The 17,310-nt window shown below is 43.2% G+C and overlaps 2 protein-coding genes across 3 annotated transcripts; both read right to left on the reverse strand.

Annotated features, from left to right (window-relative positions):
- Window positions 1-272: 272 nt before the first annotated feature.
- trim107 (tripartite motif containing 107) lies at window positions 273-3,463 on the reverse strand. Its single transcript, XM_070845989.1, has 2 exons — window positions 3,335-3,463; window positions 273-2,390 (listed from the first exon to the last, which is right to left on the reverse strand). The coding sequence occupies exons 1-2, from the start codon at window positions 3,378-3,380 to the stop codon at window positions 841-843; spliced, it is 1,596 nt and encodes a 531-aa protein (XP_070702090.1). The 5' UTR covers window positions 3,381-3,463; the 3' UTR covers window positions 273-840.
- A 206-nt stretch (window positions 3,464-3,669) lies between these two features.
- On the reverse strand, window positions 3,670-16,604 carry LOC139210163 (phosphatidate phosphatase LPIN2). Of its 2 annotated transcripts, none has more exons than XM_070840161.1 (20): window positions 16,540-16,604; window positions 12,482-12,682; window positions 12,281-12,376; window positions 11,907-12,178; window positions 11,044-11,151; window positions 10,824-10,932; window positions 9,936-10,680; window positions 9,738-9,831; window positions 9,447-9,634; window positions 9,237-9,330; window positions 9,011-9,080; window positions 8,746-8,838; window positions 8,468-8,526; window positions 7,449-7,599; window positions 7,166-7,314; window positions 6,934-7,020; window positions 6,301-6,453; window positions 5,911-6,025; window positions 5,408-5,511; window positions 3,670-5,231 (listed from the first exon to the last, which is right to left on the reverse strand). In XM_070840161.1, exons 2-20 carry the CDS (start codon window positions 12,671-12,673, stop codon window positions 5,081-5,083), a joined length of 3,030 nt encoding a protein of 1,009 aa, XP_070696262.1. In that variant the 5' UTR covers window positions 12,674-12,682; window positions 16,540-16,604; the 3' UTR covers window positions 3,670-5,080. The 2 variants fall into 2 exon arrangements, with proteins under 2 accessions (XP_070696262.1, XP_070696253.1); XM_070840152.1 differs by having other exon boundaries at window positions 10,824-10,935.
- Window positions 16,605-17,310: the final 706 nt, after the last annotated feature.

A 17,310-nucleotide genomic window follows, 5' to 3' on the forward strand; every position in this document is an offset into this window, starting at 1 on the left:
AATAATTCATTTAGAGGAAAGAAACACTATATTTTTATGAGAAAAATATTGATTGGAAAAAAAAACTGTGCATCTTGAGCCTCTTCATTTTATATGGAAAATACTACATTCATAAATGCATAAATGCCACATATTTAAAATAGAAATCAGACACTATATTTGAACAGCAAAGAAATGAAAACAGTCGAACTGATAGGCTTTAAATATTTGTCTTTATTGTCTGGTTATTGTTGTACGATACTGCTGTGTATATACAGTCGTTTTGTTGGATTTCTTTTCTTTTTGGAACTGTATACCTGCAGTGTGTTTTATTTAAAGATAATTGTATGACTTGAACATGCTGCAATAAAAAGGAGAGGACATACTGTGATAGTTTTTCTTTTTAGATTTGTTTAAATCAAGGCACTTATTAAATACACGGTATGAGAGTTAATATCTCCCAGAGGTGTAAACAATAAATGGATATCATTCTAACATATTATGAAGCTTGGGAAACAAGGAATTCTGTAAGGAGTTTATTTGTCTGATGGAAATAAAAATCATGAACACAATATATTTCAATGTTTATACCTTTGTTTTAACCTTTACCCACTACGCATTACGGTAAACTACCCTGCAATAAAACACAATAATAGACACTGTTTCAGGCAAACTGTGATGTAATTTTTATGCCCATATATTATCACACAAAACATTCAGAGTACAATCCTGAACTCTTTGTTGCCTGAGGAGTGAGGAAATAAGTCTCAAATTTGCTTTTTCACATATCACTTCTTTGCTCTCCCTACTATGTGGCACATTTGCTAAGAATATAGAGCTCATGTATAAACATGGCTGTGGTCATGAATAAATAGTGACACGTGCTTTGGGGTGCCCTGACATCATCCTGTAGGCCAGGTGCACCGGCTCAGTCAGGTTGGCCTTAAATGTGTACACATGAGTCTTCCCGCTGACAGGGCTGATGTTGTAGAAGCTCAGCCTGTGGGTCTTGAAGCTGAGTCTGATCTCCAGCCTGCGTGACACCGTGGTCTTCTTCAGCGGCACACTGTGACTCTGCTCAAAGGCTGTCAGCAGGTTGTTGAACCACATCAGGCACCAGGAGCTCCGGCTGCTTTCCAGAGCAGATGGCAGCCCGCTACGCGCTAGCTTCCCACTGTAGCACATGCCAATGATCCACGGAGAACCTTCGAGCTCCACCTCCCAGCAGTGATCCCCTTCGTAGAAGCTCTGGGTGCTGAGGACCTGGAAGAAGCTGGTGAACCTCTTAGGAGAGGATGGGTAGGGCTGTTTGGTGGCGTTGAAAGTCACTGTCTTCAAATCCTCTGAGAGGACCAGGTTGGGATGGGCTGTTTCTGGGTCAAAGGTCACCTCTGAGGGGTTGAGGGTGTTTCGGAGAGAGCGCTGAATCTCTCCTAATCTTTCCCTCAGCTCGGCGCTCATGCTTTCCAGCTTGGGACACGCTCGTGCTGGGTTGACTTTTGATTCAATGTGGTCTTCCTCTTCCTCCACAGGCTTGGCCATCAACTCCACAATGCGCGGTTGCAGAGTACGGAGCTCGTCCCTAAACGCTGCCTCGTCCTCCTCGGTCAGGAGGGACTCGGCTGTGAGCACAGCCTGTCTCAGCTGCTTGGTCAGCTCAGAGGCGTGACTGACTCGGCTGCCTATACCGGCCTCGCCTGGAGCCAGCTCCTCGTCAATCAGCTGCATCACCTGTGCGCTGTACCTCTGCGACAAATCTTCTATTTGCCCTAAAAGTTTGGACGCTTTCTCTCTCAGCTGCCCACTAGCAGCGGCCACCTCCAGCTCCCGTTCCTTCTCTTTCCTCAGCACACTCTCTGCCATCTCCAACTTGAGGCTCAAATCTGTGACTTGAGATGCCAGTCTGAATTTCGGTTCAGCCATTTCCTTTTTGCCTTTGCTGCTGCCTTGTTTTTGATCCACAGAAAAGGGCTGCTCTGTGGATCCAGACCCAATTTGAAAGCTACCCTTGCCCTCACACCCTGAGCTCTCGTCGATCTCTCTGTTTGGTTCTTCTGTAACAAACCTGCCGTCGCTCTTGATCGTTACGCGGCCGACGTCGGAAGCATCTGCAGTGGAGCAGACTTTCCCAGCGGAGACTTTGTAGGTCTCTATGATGCTGCACATTTTGAAGCTTTTCACAAGGTCTTTGGTCCCCTGGTACTCTGCCTGGCACTCTGGACAGTTGTGTTGGTCGAGGCCTTCTCCCATCGTCTGAAGGCAGCCACGGCAGTAGAGGTGGCCGCAGGGGAGAGAAACTGGTTCAGAGAAGAGCTGCAAGCAGATGGGGCAGGTGAGCTCCAAAGCCAGCACCTGTGGCTGATTTTGAGGAAAGTTTGCTTCAGTCTCTCTCGCAGACATGGCGGCAGGCGCTGGAGAAACAGACAACTCGGGGTTAGACCATCTCATTAAACTTGGCTGACTTATTAGACTCTTTAGAAGAGGGAAAAGGAGGTTATGAGTCCCATCACGCAAAAAAATTATGACCAGACATCAAATACACTCAGGTTGTTTCATTCTTTCCTTTGCACTTTGTGTTAACTGTCAGATTAGGTCTTCTGTGGATTTTATTTTCCCAACATGAATATCTAAATGGAAAAATACTGAATCCTGTTTTGTTGCTATCTATATAAAGTGTGTGTGTTTATGTCTTTCTACTCACACCTCCCACATTCACTTCAGTGTCCTCAAGTCCTCGATGGTATTAGTTACCCTGAATAGTACAATGCACAGCATGTGCATCTGTCTTGCAGGTGTGGGAGTTGCAGGAAGTCACTATAGCCAACATGCATGACCAAGCACAGCACAGGGAAGCCACACAGAATGAGCATCCAAGTGAAACGAGTAAGAATCCAAGGCCAAAATGAACACAGACTGGACCACATCTGGGTTTTTTTTCAGTTTATTTTCTGACTATAAATCGGAAAATGTAGTTGCAGAAAATGTACCTCGTGGCCATGACTGGTGGAGAACAACATCTCTGCGTCATTCGGCTGCTTGTCTGATTACTTCTTAGTTAAGTTTCGATTTCTACAGAGCCAGATCCCTAAAGCTTCCACTCCTTCACTCAAACTAATCAGAGTTACAATGTGAGGCAAATTCTGCTGCAGGGAACAGGTTTGATTTCAACTAATTTGTTTGTTTTTTAAAAAATAATTAGGCATGCGATTATTATTCATAAGCGTTCGCACATCACCTCATACGCAGCACGCACCGAGGGAGGCGAAGACGCTGAACTCTTTCACAGTATATTCAGATTGTCCGTGAGTTTTTGTTTATTTTCTAAAGGAAAAAGACGAAAGCAACAAGGACTTACGTGATCCGACAGTAGTTTTGAGTGCTGCCTTCCTGTTCAGAGTCATTAAAACGCACTGACGCAGAGATCAGCGGTCGGATCCCTCCACGCCTTTCATAAACACGGACACCTTCATCTGTCTCACTGGAGATCCACGGGGTTAATCCATCCTGAGCAGTGTGTGTGTCTGCCTGCCTTCATGCATGCCTCTATTTACCCATTTACCCACTCTGCCCCCCCCCATAATTCATACATTATGCATAAATTGAAACGCAAACAACAATGACAAAATGCAGTGATGGCCATTCGGTAATGTGTCATTCTTGCAATTAAAACCAAAAAAGACAAAACACATGTTGAGTTTTTAACATTATAATCCACCATTTCACAATTCAACTGGAGTACAAAGAAACCAGGCAGTGTTGTATTTTAATAAATTCATTTATATTTCTATACATTTGGTTTAAGAAGTTACAGCAAAATCCTCAGCTCCAATGCACCTTCACACAGTCGGATGACGAAAGATATGCAAAAGAAAAAAAAAACAATAAATATAACAATGTCTTTATTGTACAAAGGCACAGTGCCAGGCTAAACCACTCGGTAAAGTTCCCTTCATGGTCTGTTTACACACCTCTGGAATAAAAGTCAGTCTGACCCACTTCTGCATTAAAGTGTCCAAATATTTCTAAACTTGCAGGAAGGAAACTCTTGAAGGAAGACATAGTGAACTGTGTAGTGTCATGATGATCATATACTCAGATCAACCGGTTATTGCAGTCCTGGAACTAAAAGGAAAATAAACTTACAGTTGTGAGTTCTAACAACAGATTAATGCTCAACATTGACAGACCTCAGCTAGCTACCATTTATTAGGGTCAAACAGACAATATGAAGTATTTTAAATACATTATCACACTGTATTTGGTTTGCTCGGTACATGTAGCTATAAAAACCCTCCTCACCAACACACAAGTCCAAAGACATCCGCCGTTGACAGCAACATAGAGATACACAATATATCTCAACTGAATAAAGCATAACAGGGTTCTTTCGTAGCTCGACCCCTTTGAACTTTGAGCTTCGTGAACTGAAAACTTATGTCACAGAAAGCGGTCAAAATTAGTTCAATAATTTTGGCATGTGCAGGATTTAGGCATCACTTAATGCAGCTCAGTTTCTATAGAAATGTGTTTCTGGTTAGTGTTAAGAGATGAAATGTGTAACAGTGTGGAGAGGTACCATATCCAGAAAGTGTTTTAATCACTATGTGGAATGACTGTGATACTGGTAGTATATGCAATAACAAAAAAACTGAAAACAGTCTAAAGGTATATTTGTCCAGTTGTTCATGTTTAGCGTTGGAGTTTTTTTTTTTGTTTTTTTTTTACATAAAAATATCAAAATGTTGTGTAAACAGCCATATTCAGTGTAAGAGCACCGAGATACTGCATAAACATTTTATGTACCCATTTTTGAAATGTAGAGTCCACGTGCATTATGATTTCGTTTGGCCCTGTCTTTGTAAAATAAGACAGCTGTTCCAGTTTACTCAGTGTCTCATAAACAGGCACTACAGTTGGCAGGTCTATTATAGGCAACATTCAGGCATGCTGGGAAAACTCCTTTGGAAATCCTCTGAATAAGGAGAGAACAAAGATAAGAGTATTTGTGCTCCTGTGCTTGCCTTACAATGTGTGTGTGTGTGTATGTGTATGTATGTGTGTGTATGTGTGTGTGTGTGTGTGTGTATGTGTCTGTGTGTGTCTACAACAGTGCATCCAGGTCCAGCTCTGGCAGAGGCTCCTTCCAGTAGGAGAAACTGCTGTACTCAGGACAGTCCAAAACCGAGGACGTGCTGCCCTCGACAGACAGCATGGGGAAGAAATGTTCTACCAACTCACTGAGGTGGCTGTATCTGCAAAACACACACACACACACACACACACACACACACACACACACACACGCACACACACACGCACACACACACACACACATAAAACTAAAGTTGTATGTGCACACTTTTTATGCAATTGTATATCTTTCAAAGCATAAAAAGGCATTTATATCTGTGTACTGTCGCACACTTACGAGGACTTGTTTCCTTTAGTCTTCTCCTGGATGAGCTCTCCTTTCGGGTTGACGGTAAATAACCTGGTATCAGGCACACCAACCTGCTTATAAGCGAAGGCATCCTGCAAAATCAAGGGCAGCAAAGCAATACAGTTACACGAAGGAGCTTCGGTGGCTCTTTAACCTTTGCCGTATCTATGTACTCTAAAAAGACTGTTTAGCTGATACAGCACTGATGTATAATCAATCATTAGCCAGTGCTTACTCGATCTCCACAAGCAAAGCCCAGACTTTACATCCACATTTCTCACACTTCATGTCTGCCTGCTGGAGCATATTACAGGATGTGTGCATTAAATTAAAACATTATCATGTATACAAATGTCAAATCACACGTGTGTGTTCTTCATGTGAGTGTGTACAAACCCAGAGGCTAGAATCACTGCCAAATATACAACTGAGAAGCTGGGGAAAAAAAACAACCTCAACAGGTAATAGACTTGCTGCTGTCTGCCGCTTACGTTGGTCCTGTTGCCGAAGGCCGCATAGAAGGGCCGTCTCTGCGGGTTGAACAGGTCCCTGATGTCACTGAGACAGGCGATCTTAAAAACCTCCGGCTTCTTCTCGATAACTTCTCTGCACAGGACAGGAAAGACAGTTCACAGTCAAAAGGGGAATCTGCTCGAGTGTTTATCTTCACTTATATAGTTCATACAGTATTCAGCCAGTTTCATGGTAGCAAAGTATCTGTGTTTACTGGATATGTGGCCACCAGAGGCCAGATTACAATTAATTTTCAAACTCCAGGAACAAATTCACACAGTGCAGAGTTGGGATACTGTACACGTTTATATCCTTCAATTAATTGACACTCTACATAGGACATACACTGTCTTGGCAGTATTTGCTACCTGTGGAGTGCTGAAAAGAGGCTGCTGGGAGCCAACAGTACAGGGCCTTTAGGGAGGACAGTGCCTTTGTCGTTGACCCACTGAAGGTAGTCCTTAGTGATGGCAGCCATACCTATTGCCCGTGCTGAGCAATACAGGAACTTATAACCATTTCTGCAAGGAGAGAAGCAACTGTATTAGCACTTTAGTTAATAAAACAGAGTCTGGAAACATTAAGCTCCTTTCATCAGCACTTTCAACAACACACATGTACTGTATCCTGTTTCCCTGGATGTGTGTAAGAAAAGATAAGCACTTCAAATATAACAATCTTTTTGTAATTAACTGAACAGCTGTACTTGTTTTAAAAAGCACATGCATGTGCAATACGGGAAAAACAGGGAAAACATCTGGCAACGCAGATAAGAGTCAACTGCAGCTAGAATGACATCAGGACGCAATCACCCGTGGTGGATTCGCTTTATCTGGTTTTGCTTCTTCTGTTGTGAGTAATACGTGTGAAAGTTCAGTAATAGGAGCTGATAAAAAAAAAAAAAGCAAAAACAATACAATAGGAAAACTGCTGAAGACAACAACAAAGTTTTTCTGCTCAGTAACTGCTGATAACATTTTCCAAGCACAAACTTCACGTACTGGTGGATTTTGTGGTAGAGTTTGGCGATGCCTTTGTGTGTCCAGTCTTTTCCAAACTGAGGTAGAATATGACCCAGAGCATCAGACCTGCAGGAGACAGACAGTGAAGACTACTCATTACACTGTGACAGTGTCAGTTCACACAAACCTCTACGGTCTATCATTCACTGAAATCTCTCTCTATCCAATTGTCTGTTTATGCACCATAGTTTTTTAGAACTGTTGTTTTTACTTAGTGATGGTGCCGTCTATGTCTGATATGATGACACGATCGTCCCAGTTCCACAGGTAGATGGCAGCCTCACAGCGACAGGTGCCTTGGTACTGTGTGGTCACGCTGAACACCACCTTGTTGGCTCCTTCGCGCAGGTTTAATTGCCCCTAGTCATGAGAAAGGAGAGAGTGAGCTTGGTGCAAAAAACCACAAGGAAACTGGTCGTCCTCTAAATGTGTAATACAACAGATTCAAATGTTTATTGTGGGTGTAGGAAAGTGTGTATGTGCGGATCTCTTACTATCTGTTTAGAGGTCAAGCGCAGTGATTTGCGGTACATCTGGCTGATACACTGGGTGGCGCTGAGGGCTTCTGCCGACAAGCTGGATGGAAGGGTGGCTTCTCTGCCGAGGCCTGCTGCCTCGTCACTGTCGATGTCGTCCAGTGTGGCTCTGGGGAAACAACACGCTTCCATTTAACCCTCTGTGGTTTTTGTCACAGTGTCTACATTTATTAATAATAACTGACAGCTCGCAATCACTGACACAAAAAAATGATATAGGGATTTGTGCATTGAAATAAGAAAATATTTCACATGCTGATCTGCATCATTGATTGGCTTAAGCTTTGATTTTGTGGCGATTCCTGAGTATTTATTGAATAATGTACTAATAGACAAAGCTTTGGCACCCTCTGGTGGCTGAAAGGTAAACTACATGGTGAGAGTCTCAGTTGATACACACATTATATTGTATACCTTTTACTGTATGTAAAATAAAGAAATTCTAATACTGATATTAATTCTGCATAATTTATCAGATCTTGTATTGTGCTTATGTGGGGGGGGCTCTGCAGCTAAATAGAGGATCCATCTAAAGGCGTCACGCACTTTCTCTGCTGTTTTGTTCGTAAATAGGATGTGAAAAATGTGTGAAAAAATTCCCCATAAAATTCAAAATTTGACATTTGAAACTAAACTGAATGAAACTAAAGGGAGCAGATAAGGACGATGAAACATTAGCTAGCGTGTGACTATATTTAATGCCTGCTACAAACAAAAGACTATTTCTGGCCCAAACTGGCATATTTACAGAACTATTTATTTGTGTCCATCATGGCAACCAAATAAACAAAATAAAGATGTACAGAACTCTACTGTCCTTTTTTTAAGCATTTTCCAGCAATAAGTCTGAATGACCTTAAATACACTCACAAAGCAGCTGTGGATCAGCAGGACCAAACTCCAGCTGAAACACTGCACGCAAGGATTTAGAAGGTTTATTAACTTGCGTTTAATCCTTTCTTAGTGAGGTGACTTACTGTACTGTGGAGGAAGCACTTGTCAGTGGCTCCTCTTGCTCCTCCTTTGAGTTCTTTTGCTGGAAAACAAGGAGGTCACATTGACAGGTTACACTATTATACCAACAACAATGTCAAGTGGCACCGGTGGTTTTTACAAACAGACAATACAGCGACTAGTGACTTCAATTAATCCTTTAACTGCAACAGAGCAGAAAACCAACCCGAGCCAACAAGGCCAGAAAACCCTGTTAAAAACAATGGATGGATTATTATATGTAATTATTGTAGAAACGTACCTGGTTATTGTCCATGTCTCTTCTCCCCCAGGAGAACCACCAACGCCCAGACTTTTTGGGCATCTTGTCCTTCACCAGCCGCTCTATCGTACTCTATATGACACACACCACCATATTGATCATCACATTCACAGGTTAAGTAACATCTTCTCTGTCTTGTGCTGTTAACTGGTGCGTCAATTAAAAAGAACTCGGTGTGATTAATGTGTGTGACATTAAGGATGATTCGTCATTATTGAGGTCTGGTGTAGAAACAATAAAATACCTTGGGTAGGTTTTTCTGGAAAGTTGTCATTGACAAGACCATTGGAGCAGCCACTGCCCAGTTATAATAGCTGTGAAAGACAAAAACCAGCTGACGAACGGCCACAGACCTAAACTCCATGACCATTTTGAAACGTCCTCTTAAATAAATACATACAGAGTCAAACAACATCTTTGTAATGTAGATTGTTTAAGTAAACAAATAAACATCTAATTCCAAATCTCACTTGGAGTTGATGCAGATCACAAGGCTGGGATCCTCAATGATTCCTGGATTGTTGGCAAAATCCTGGTATGTCACAATGTGCTCCATGAACTTTTCTGGATCGATGGCAAAAACAACACGACAGCTGATTTTACTCCACTGGGAGAACACGTGTTCTTGTACTCCACATGCTGCTGACATTTAGCACCGACGCGGATTCATTCTCACCTACCTTTAGTGATTTGACTGGTGTCGCCCTCTTGTCCGCAGAGAGACATGCTGATATCCATGTTGTAGGAGGTGGAGTCCGACATGTACTCGGTGCCGCTGTCCATGGCCCCGCTGCCCACTGACTGAGGCGACTGGCTCCCTGAGCAGGAGCCCTGCTCTGCCCCGTGCTGAGACGCTCCCTCCGTCTCACTGCAGGGACAACAGAGATTTCAAGATGGGGATTTCATACATAATTAAAAATGAGTCACTAACACTGCGCTTTGTGAAGCATGTCCTTTATGTATCATTTTACCTCTTGGGGAAGTAGAGTGCAGCCACCTCAGGGTCCAACGTGGTCAGATCATCCAAGTAAATATCTGTTGGTCCCAGATGGTGATTACGTTTACCTGCAACAAAATGGCACAGACATAAAACGATGACACAATTATTTTAATGCAAAGTCTAAAATAAGACACACCTGACACAAGGAGAGAATGAGAGAATACTTTACCTTTTTTCTTGTCCTGTTGCTCCACTCTGGAGGATGCCTCAGAAGAGTCTGCTAACCCCTCTGCGGCACCCCAGCTGGTCCCAGCGTCTCTCCCATCAGCATTTGTGTTAGTCAGTGAGCCTCCACCCTCCTCCTCCCCTCCCTCGGCACAGGGATCTATCCCACTGTCCCCCTCACTGACAGGGGCGCTACTGGAGGAGCCCTGGTGACTTTGCTCCGATGAGGCACCCTGCTGTTGTGGATCTGATAAGTCTGCACTGCTAGGACTTGCTTCTTCTTCGCTCTCTTTAATGGGTTGTTCCTGTACGTTCTTTGGTTTGGTGACATTATTTTTGCTCCCAATGCTCATCTTGTCAATCCCACCGCTAACATGCTCATCACTGATTGCGCTTTCTTTGCTAGCAACAGAATCAGGGCCATTAAATAGATTTGCTGAGTAAGGAGATGAGTTTCTGTTTTCTTCTTCCACTAATGCGGACTTGAAGAGGTCACTGGGTGTGGAATGGGTGATGTGAGAGTCTTTCTCCTTGGATATAGGAGTGGTTTGCATAACGTGGCTTCCCAGGTCTAGTGAGTGAGTCCTGGGTTGTGGCCTGACCACTGTTACGCTGCCCACTCTGCCACAGCTGATCACAGGCTCATAGCCCCCGTCAAAGGAGTCCTGTCTCTCGATGGTGCGGAAATGAGAACTGCCCGGAGGAGAGATGCGCTGCAGCTCCACTGGAGTCCGCTCTGATTGACACAGCTGTGCGGGGGAGGGCAGAGAGGGGGCAATTTGAGACGGTGTGTCAGCATGACAATCTCAAATCTACAGCACAGACAGACAGTGGGAAAAAAAAAGCACATCTACACCTGTCTGTGTGAGAGTGCAAGTGTGTGTCGCCATACCATGGGAAAACCTCCCCAGTTCCACTCCATCTGAGGCCCAGAGGACTCTTGGGATTTAACCAGGAGCTCGGAGTCGCTCTTAGGAGAGGACGGCCGGCTGTAAAACACACTGCTGGGGAGGAGAAAGACAAGTAGAGGTAAAGAGAAAACTGCCTTAGTGAGGCTGCTCAGCACAAACAAATGTATCAGTAAACTCATCGTAAAGATTAACCTCCCTCACCTTTCCGAGGGTGACTGCTCGCCATCTGAGTGTGGATGAGTGTCTCTGGTCTGTGTGGTCACCAGCTCCTCATTTGGCTCCTCGGACAGCGAGTAGTACACTGATTTACTTAAGCACACACAAGAAGATATTTTTTAACTACTGTGTTAACTGAACCTTCATGACTCCCCGTAAAAAAGGCTGCTGGTATTGACCGTCCCACTGAGGATCCACATCACTGTGTGCGTCTCTGCAGCTTTATTTACGGCTGACAATTACAAGCACGGTGCCTTTATTAAGAAGATGTGAGAGATGATGAAGAGTTACGGTGTTAGCTGGTGACTTTCAGCTGAATGCAATAGTGGCTGCTGATAATTATTATCATAATAATAATCAGGACTTTATTTGTATAGCAGTTTTTAATGCAAGTAGCAAAGTGCTTTACAGCAGTCAATACAAAAAAAAAAGAGGAAAAGTTTTACCCAATAAAAACGTTTTCTTATTAAAATTGTGTCTTATGAGGTGAAATAAAATGAGGAACTAACTCTGCACTCCTGGTCCTCTCGGGCAGACTGCTCCTGTCACCTTTAGTTTTCAGCCTAAACTACCAGAGGGTCTCAGTCTGCGTAAGAGACTATTTAGCTGAAGTCCTTCCTTGAACGTGTGGACAATCAGTGCCGCCTAAAATACATTTTAAGGCTAATCAGTCATAATATACATCTCACTGCCCATCCGTCGTAAGAGGTGTTTTCAAAAGCACTGGAATTTCAGCAGCTCATAGACATTATTATGGATTAAGCTTTTTCCTGTTACCAGAAAGCCAAGAGTGTCAGTTCACCTAAAAAAAAACAGCTTTTATCGGATTTTATTATCGGATCACTGACCTGATTTGCAAAGGTGTGACAGGCTCCTCTTTGGCAGGACTCTCCTGCCCGGTCTGATCACTTTCTCTCTCCCACTCCTTCTCTCTGTCTCTCTCATCCGAAGAGGAGCTGGCCTCCTCTCTCAAGTGAGTATCAGAGCGCATGCGCTTGCGGCGGCGTTTCTTCCTGCGGGCGCCAGACCCGGCGATGAAGGATCCCTCATTGGTCTCCTCGATGTCCTCGGGGACCTCAAGAGGAATTGGGGAGGTGCACAGATGGGCTGGGACCTGGGACTGAGAGGGATGAAAAGAAAAGTTTGATGCAATGTGAGTAAAGAATTCAGTGGATCATATGAAGAGCTTAAGCCAATGGGCATAACATGTTGGTCGCCTCACCTCCATGTTTTCATTTTCCTCCACAAAAAAAGCTTCTCCATTGTCACCCAGCTTCATGTGCAGATCAACTGATTCTCCATTTATCTCGATGTCCACCTAAAATAACAGTTGTGAATGTTATGTGTCAGACTGACCAAAAGCAAACAGAGAAAGCTGTAGTAGAAATGTCATGTAAAATAACTGAATACGGCAGAGACTGACAATTTTCTCCTTGGAGCGCAGCACACCCAGCTTGCCGAAGCGGATGTGAAAGGGGGAGCACTGGAACGATCCATCCGGCTGTCGCACCACGATGACATCGATCCCTCCGGTAAGAGTGGCGGGGTTAAGGCCACGGTACAGCTCCTTCACCGTCACAAACACCGTCTCCGCAAACTGGCCGACAATATTCATGGTTTGGGACTGGAAAGAAGAAAAAAAAAAAAAGAAGTGAAAGCAGTGAAGCCAAGTGGCATGACACAGCAACAAAAAATGATTGCATTCAGTGTTGTCTTTTTTTGTTGTCTGTGGTTGGATCCTTCATCCTGTTTTCACAATGTCAGCAGCACTCAACAGGAATGTCATCCACTCAGTAAAATATAGACTCATAGAATTTGGGCTTATATAATTACAGCAGATGGCATTTAAGAAAGCTTAATATACATGTACTACATTAAGTATTATGTTATAATGCTTAATTTAGCACATTTGCCTTTTGGCAAACCGAGTTCCCGTGTTACATAACCCACTAGATTGTGAACCAAATAAAAGATTCACATATCACAAGATTTTCAGGCCAAGTACCATCAAACATTCCCACTGAGGCTGCCCCTTGAATGATTGCAGTCTGTCTGTATTTCTAATGTTTTGACTACACCATTCTGACCTTTGGATTTGGATCCTGCTCATGACTAATGAGACAAAGGTCGACAGCTCGGAAGGAACATAAGATTTATCACAGATACATATCTGGGTGTTTGTCACAAAATATGAGTCACTGGCCACACCTGTCAACACTGTAAGACAAGTCTGAAACCAAATACAACTAGCTAGTTTTCAAACTTTACACAGAAAACAGCGCAGAGACAATTTTTCCCATGATGTATCAGTTACTCCACAGCAAGCCAGAACATGTCCAAGAAGAAGTAGCTTTTGTAAGCCATGAAGTCAGACTTTGCCAAAGGCTACTGAAAACATCCCATTTAGCCAGGTTTGGACCCGCATCAACACTCAGGAGTCAAAGTAGCTTCTGTGGAATTTGTATGTAGTAATTATGTAAGTATGTTACCTCAATTGGCCTTACAGGCCCCTGTCATGTATAGACAGCACTTCTTTGAAGAGATATTACCATCGCCGATTACCTTGTAATACTACTTCAAATAGAAGTTACAATGAACCCATGAAGTGAATATTTCAATTCTCCAACAAACTTAAGCAACAAACTGGAGGCTAGAGGAGGTAACTATCACTATAATTTGGGGAATTTCAAATTGTGTGCTTCAACAAGTGAATAAAAAGTATACAAGCAATAAAGACCAACACCATTACTCCGTGTTTGTTCACTTAGTGACCAAAGATTACAAGAGACCATGTGTGTCAGGATCAGTCAGACTCGACTGAGCCTCAGAACGTCCAATATGGTTTCAAGAGCCGAGCCAATAACTCAAATAAGCTATTGAGTTAGATTATAATAATCCCCCTTCATATTCCTGAGGAAAGCATCAGACAACAGGCAAGGTGACCTTGGGCAGGCTCTGAAAACATAAAAAGCGACTTAACACACACCTACACAATGACTCAAGCCTGTCTATAGCATCATCTGTCCAACGTCCACATTACCACTCTCATGTCTTACCCACATTGAAGGATGCAGATGTGCCTTCCCAATCAGGCTGGGTTCCCTTGACCTCTGTCCTGCCATACGACAACACTATAAAGGCTTTTCCCACCACAGGAAATCAAATCTCAAGAAACGTTAACTCCATTTCCACCATTCAACTCCATTCCCCAGAATGCTCGGCTGCCTCTCAAGGCTACGGCCACTTAACCCCCCCATATCCGTCTGTAGGTGTAAGGCTACATCTTGTCAGCTTTGACAACTGAGACGCAGCAACTAAAGTTCGCGCAGTCGATTATAACTGCTAAGCTAAATAGGACTTTCCACTTGATCAGTGGGCATCAGAGATGACAGCACTCTAGTTCTCTCCGGTCTGAGCTAGGACGCAGAATATAGCTATGTAACTATAAAGCAATCTATGAGAGAGTCCTAGTATATTCACTCACACGCCGATGCTTCCTCTATCTCACACAATTTCACAAGCACATACACACCCTCCTGTCACACCGAATTCATACTTCCTCACTTGCACTGCACATGACAGCCAGACCAGCACTTTCTGAAAGGCTTGGACAGGCTATTCAAACACGCTTGGCATGAAAACGCACACACACACACAAACTGAGCGACCACACAGTTTCTGGGCTTGACCACAGCTCTCTGGGCCATCAAAGATGAGGGGACTCTCCAGCAGTCATGCTCTACCAACACTGGAAAGTCCTTCACGGGCCTGGCCGACTTGGGAGGAACTCGAGCAGATAACTTGAAAATGCTGATGGATATCTCTGCCTATATGGAAGAGGACACGACAGAGAGGTAGGCCTGAGATGGACAGCAATGTCTAACAACAAGAGAAGTCATTAGAGTTGATGTAGCTGTCCTGTAAAAAAAGAAAAAAGAAAAAAAAAAGAAGCACTCTCGCCTATCATGTGACTGACCCAACAGCACAAATGTAAAATATGAGTGTGTAGCTCACAGCCTTCTGACACCAGTCTGTGCCCGCTCAGGCTAACGTGTCTGCATTTGATTTAGGGTGATACTTGACTGAAACTGCCTGGTCAGCTGTATTTAAAAAGCGGGAAGAACAAAAGCCGGCTGCAGACAATGGTAGTGAGAGGCGATGAAATGTAGGCCAGTGGAGGAATGACAGAAGGGGCAGACTTGGGGGAGGGGGGCGTTTAATAACTAATGCACCAAGATTAAATGTTTTCATCTGTAGCAGCATGCTACTTCTAATGTATTAAACTCGTTTTTTGTTTTTTTTTACCTATTCCTCATTTGTAAACTGGCGTAATTTCAAGCAACGTGGCCTTAAAACTCACTTCTCCTCCCTGAAGAATTCAAACAGATGATGTTGATACTGGTGCTGCTGCTTTTTCTGTCCTATAAACAATCCCAAATTGAAAGATAATGATTTTAAAATGACATAAATTCTTAATGAGGTTCTGAATGGTTAATAACCAAACTTTACCTGAACCCAAACCTCATCAGGTATCAATATATCAAGATGGTCTCTGATCGACAGACTCGACTACACTGTCTCAGCACACACTACATTCATTCATCAATCAGTCACCCTGTTCCAAATAGTTGAGAGCCAGCCAAGTGTGTGTGTGTGTGTGTGTGTGTGTGTGTGTGTGTGTGTGTGTGTGTGTGTGTGTGTGTGTGTGTGTGTGTGTGTGTGTGTGTGTGTGTGCGTGTGTGTGTGTGCGTGTGTGGAGACTGCATGCATGGCTTTTACTGACCAGACACACAGAGAGGTTACTTCACTCTGATTCAGCATCAGTCACACCCTCTGGACTACAGCTGCACTTAAAAAAAAAAACTGTCTGTTATATCAGCTATTACATAATATTAAAATCACCGATTCAGACAGTACTGAGAAAGTCAGCCCCCCAGGGTACAAGAAAACAAAACCTGTGAAGGTCGTGTAAATAACTTAATAAAAGACAGCTATTTCCTACGGGCTTTTGTTGAGAATTAAACTGTGTTATTCAGTATAGGTTACCTACGTGTTGCTATATGTCAAATGCCTAAAAACAGCGATGCACCCCAAACTTTAGACAACTTCCGCAAAGGCTTCACCTACAGTCTCGCTGTGTGGCGCAATTCACTAAAACTCTCGCAAAGAAACACGTCGACTCCCGTTAATTCAGCCGCTTTAATAAAAACTACAGACACGTCCTATTAGTGTAAAACTACAGCTTGGTGTTCACCGTTCAGAACTTCATTAAGAATTTGCTGTGTTTTGTCTTGACAGGAGATTGAGGTGGAAACATTTCCACGACGTGTCAGTTACAGCAAGTATTTAAAAAAATAATCCGTCAAATTAACTCAACCCTGCTTGCTCTGAGTAGTTGACATCTCCCACGAGTGCTGGGAGATGTTACGGATAGTTTTGTCTTTCTGCGTTGATGCTGAAGACGTGCAGACGGTAACTTACCTTTCGAGGTGCTTTTCAATTTGAGAACATAACAGCCATCCCGGACGCTTCCTAGTATACTGCGCCTGCGCAGAATTTACGTCACTCACTCCAACAGCCAATGAACAAACCGGAAAACCTAAAGACCCGCCCCTGGCGTCAAACTGTAAACAAAGCGTTCAGTGATGCATAAATTCATTTAGTTTTTAATTTGACATCATAATTTTAGATAAGGAATAAACAGGTAATGATAGTAGTACTTTTACTATTACCTTGTAGTGCTATTTTAAATACAAATTGAAATTAACCTGAAGTGAATAGTTTCACACTGCAACAAACTGAAGCCACAAAGGTCAGAGGTCAGAGGAGGTAACTGTCATTGCAAGATTATGTAACTATGCTTGCTCATGTGGGGATTCTTGAATACTTAATTTTGCAATCTTGTTGCGTCTCTCCTAATCAAAGATTTTGGTCTAGACCTGCCCTTTACTGAGATAACATTAGTTATGGATTGGCTATATAAATAAAGACTGATTGGTTGATTGACGCGTCAGGATCTGATCCCCATATCTGTCTGTAGATGTAAGGCTACATTTTGTCAGTTTTGACAACTGAGACGCAGCTACAAAAGTCCGCACAGTTTATTATAACTGCTAAGCTAAATAGGACTATCTACTATTGTTATTATAAAAATCTATAAAGATTTCATATCGCAGCTAACTAGCAAACATTGATTTTAGCTGTTGATTGGCACTATCCCTGAGAACAGAGCCTCTTAGTTAAGCTAAAACA

Source organism: Pempheris klunzingeri, chromosome 2, assembly GCF_042242105.1.
Source record: "Pempheris klunzingeri isolate RE-2024b chromosome 2, fPemKlu1.hap1, whole genome shotgun sequence".
Taxonomy (NCBI): domain Eukaryota; kingdom Metazoa; phylum Chordata; class Actinopteri; order Acropomatiformes; family Pempheridae; genus Pempheris; species Pempheris klunzingeri.

Bases quoted from the DNA above. Each gene is read 5' to 3' on its own strand.
- trim107 (XM_070845989.1), bottom strand. From the start codon at position 3,380: ATGACTCTGAACAGGAAGGCAGCACTCAAAACTACTGTCGGATCAC. The intron at 2,391-3,334 runs GTAAGTCCTTGT...CTGTTTCTCCAG, and splicing joins CAAAACTACTGTCGGATCAC to CGCCTGCCGCCATGTCTGCG.
- LOC139210163 (XM_070840152.1), bottom strand. From the start codon at position 12,673: ATGAATATTGTCGGCCAGTTTGCGGAGACGGTGTTTGTGACGGTGAAG. The intron at 10,936-11,043 runs GTGAGGGAGGTT...TCTCCTCCCCAG, and splicing joins GAGCAGTCACCCTCGGAAAG to CAGTGTGTTTTACAGCCGGC. The intron at 9,081-9,236 runs GTGAGATTTGGA...TGTCTTTCACAG, and splicing joins GTGATCTGCATCAACTCCAA to CTATTATAACTGGGCAGTGG.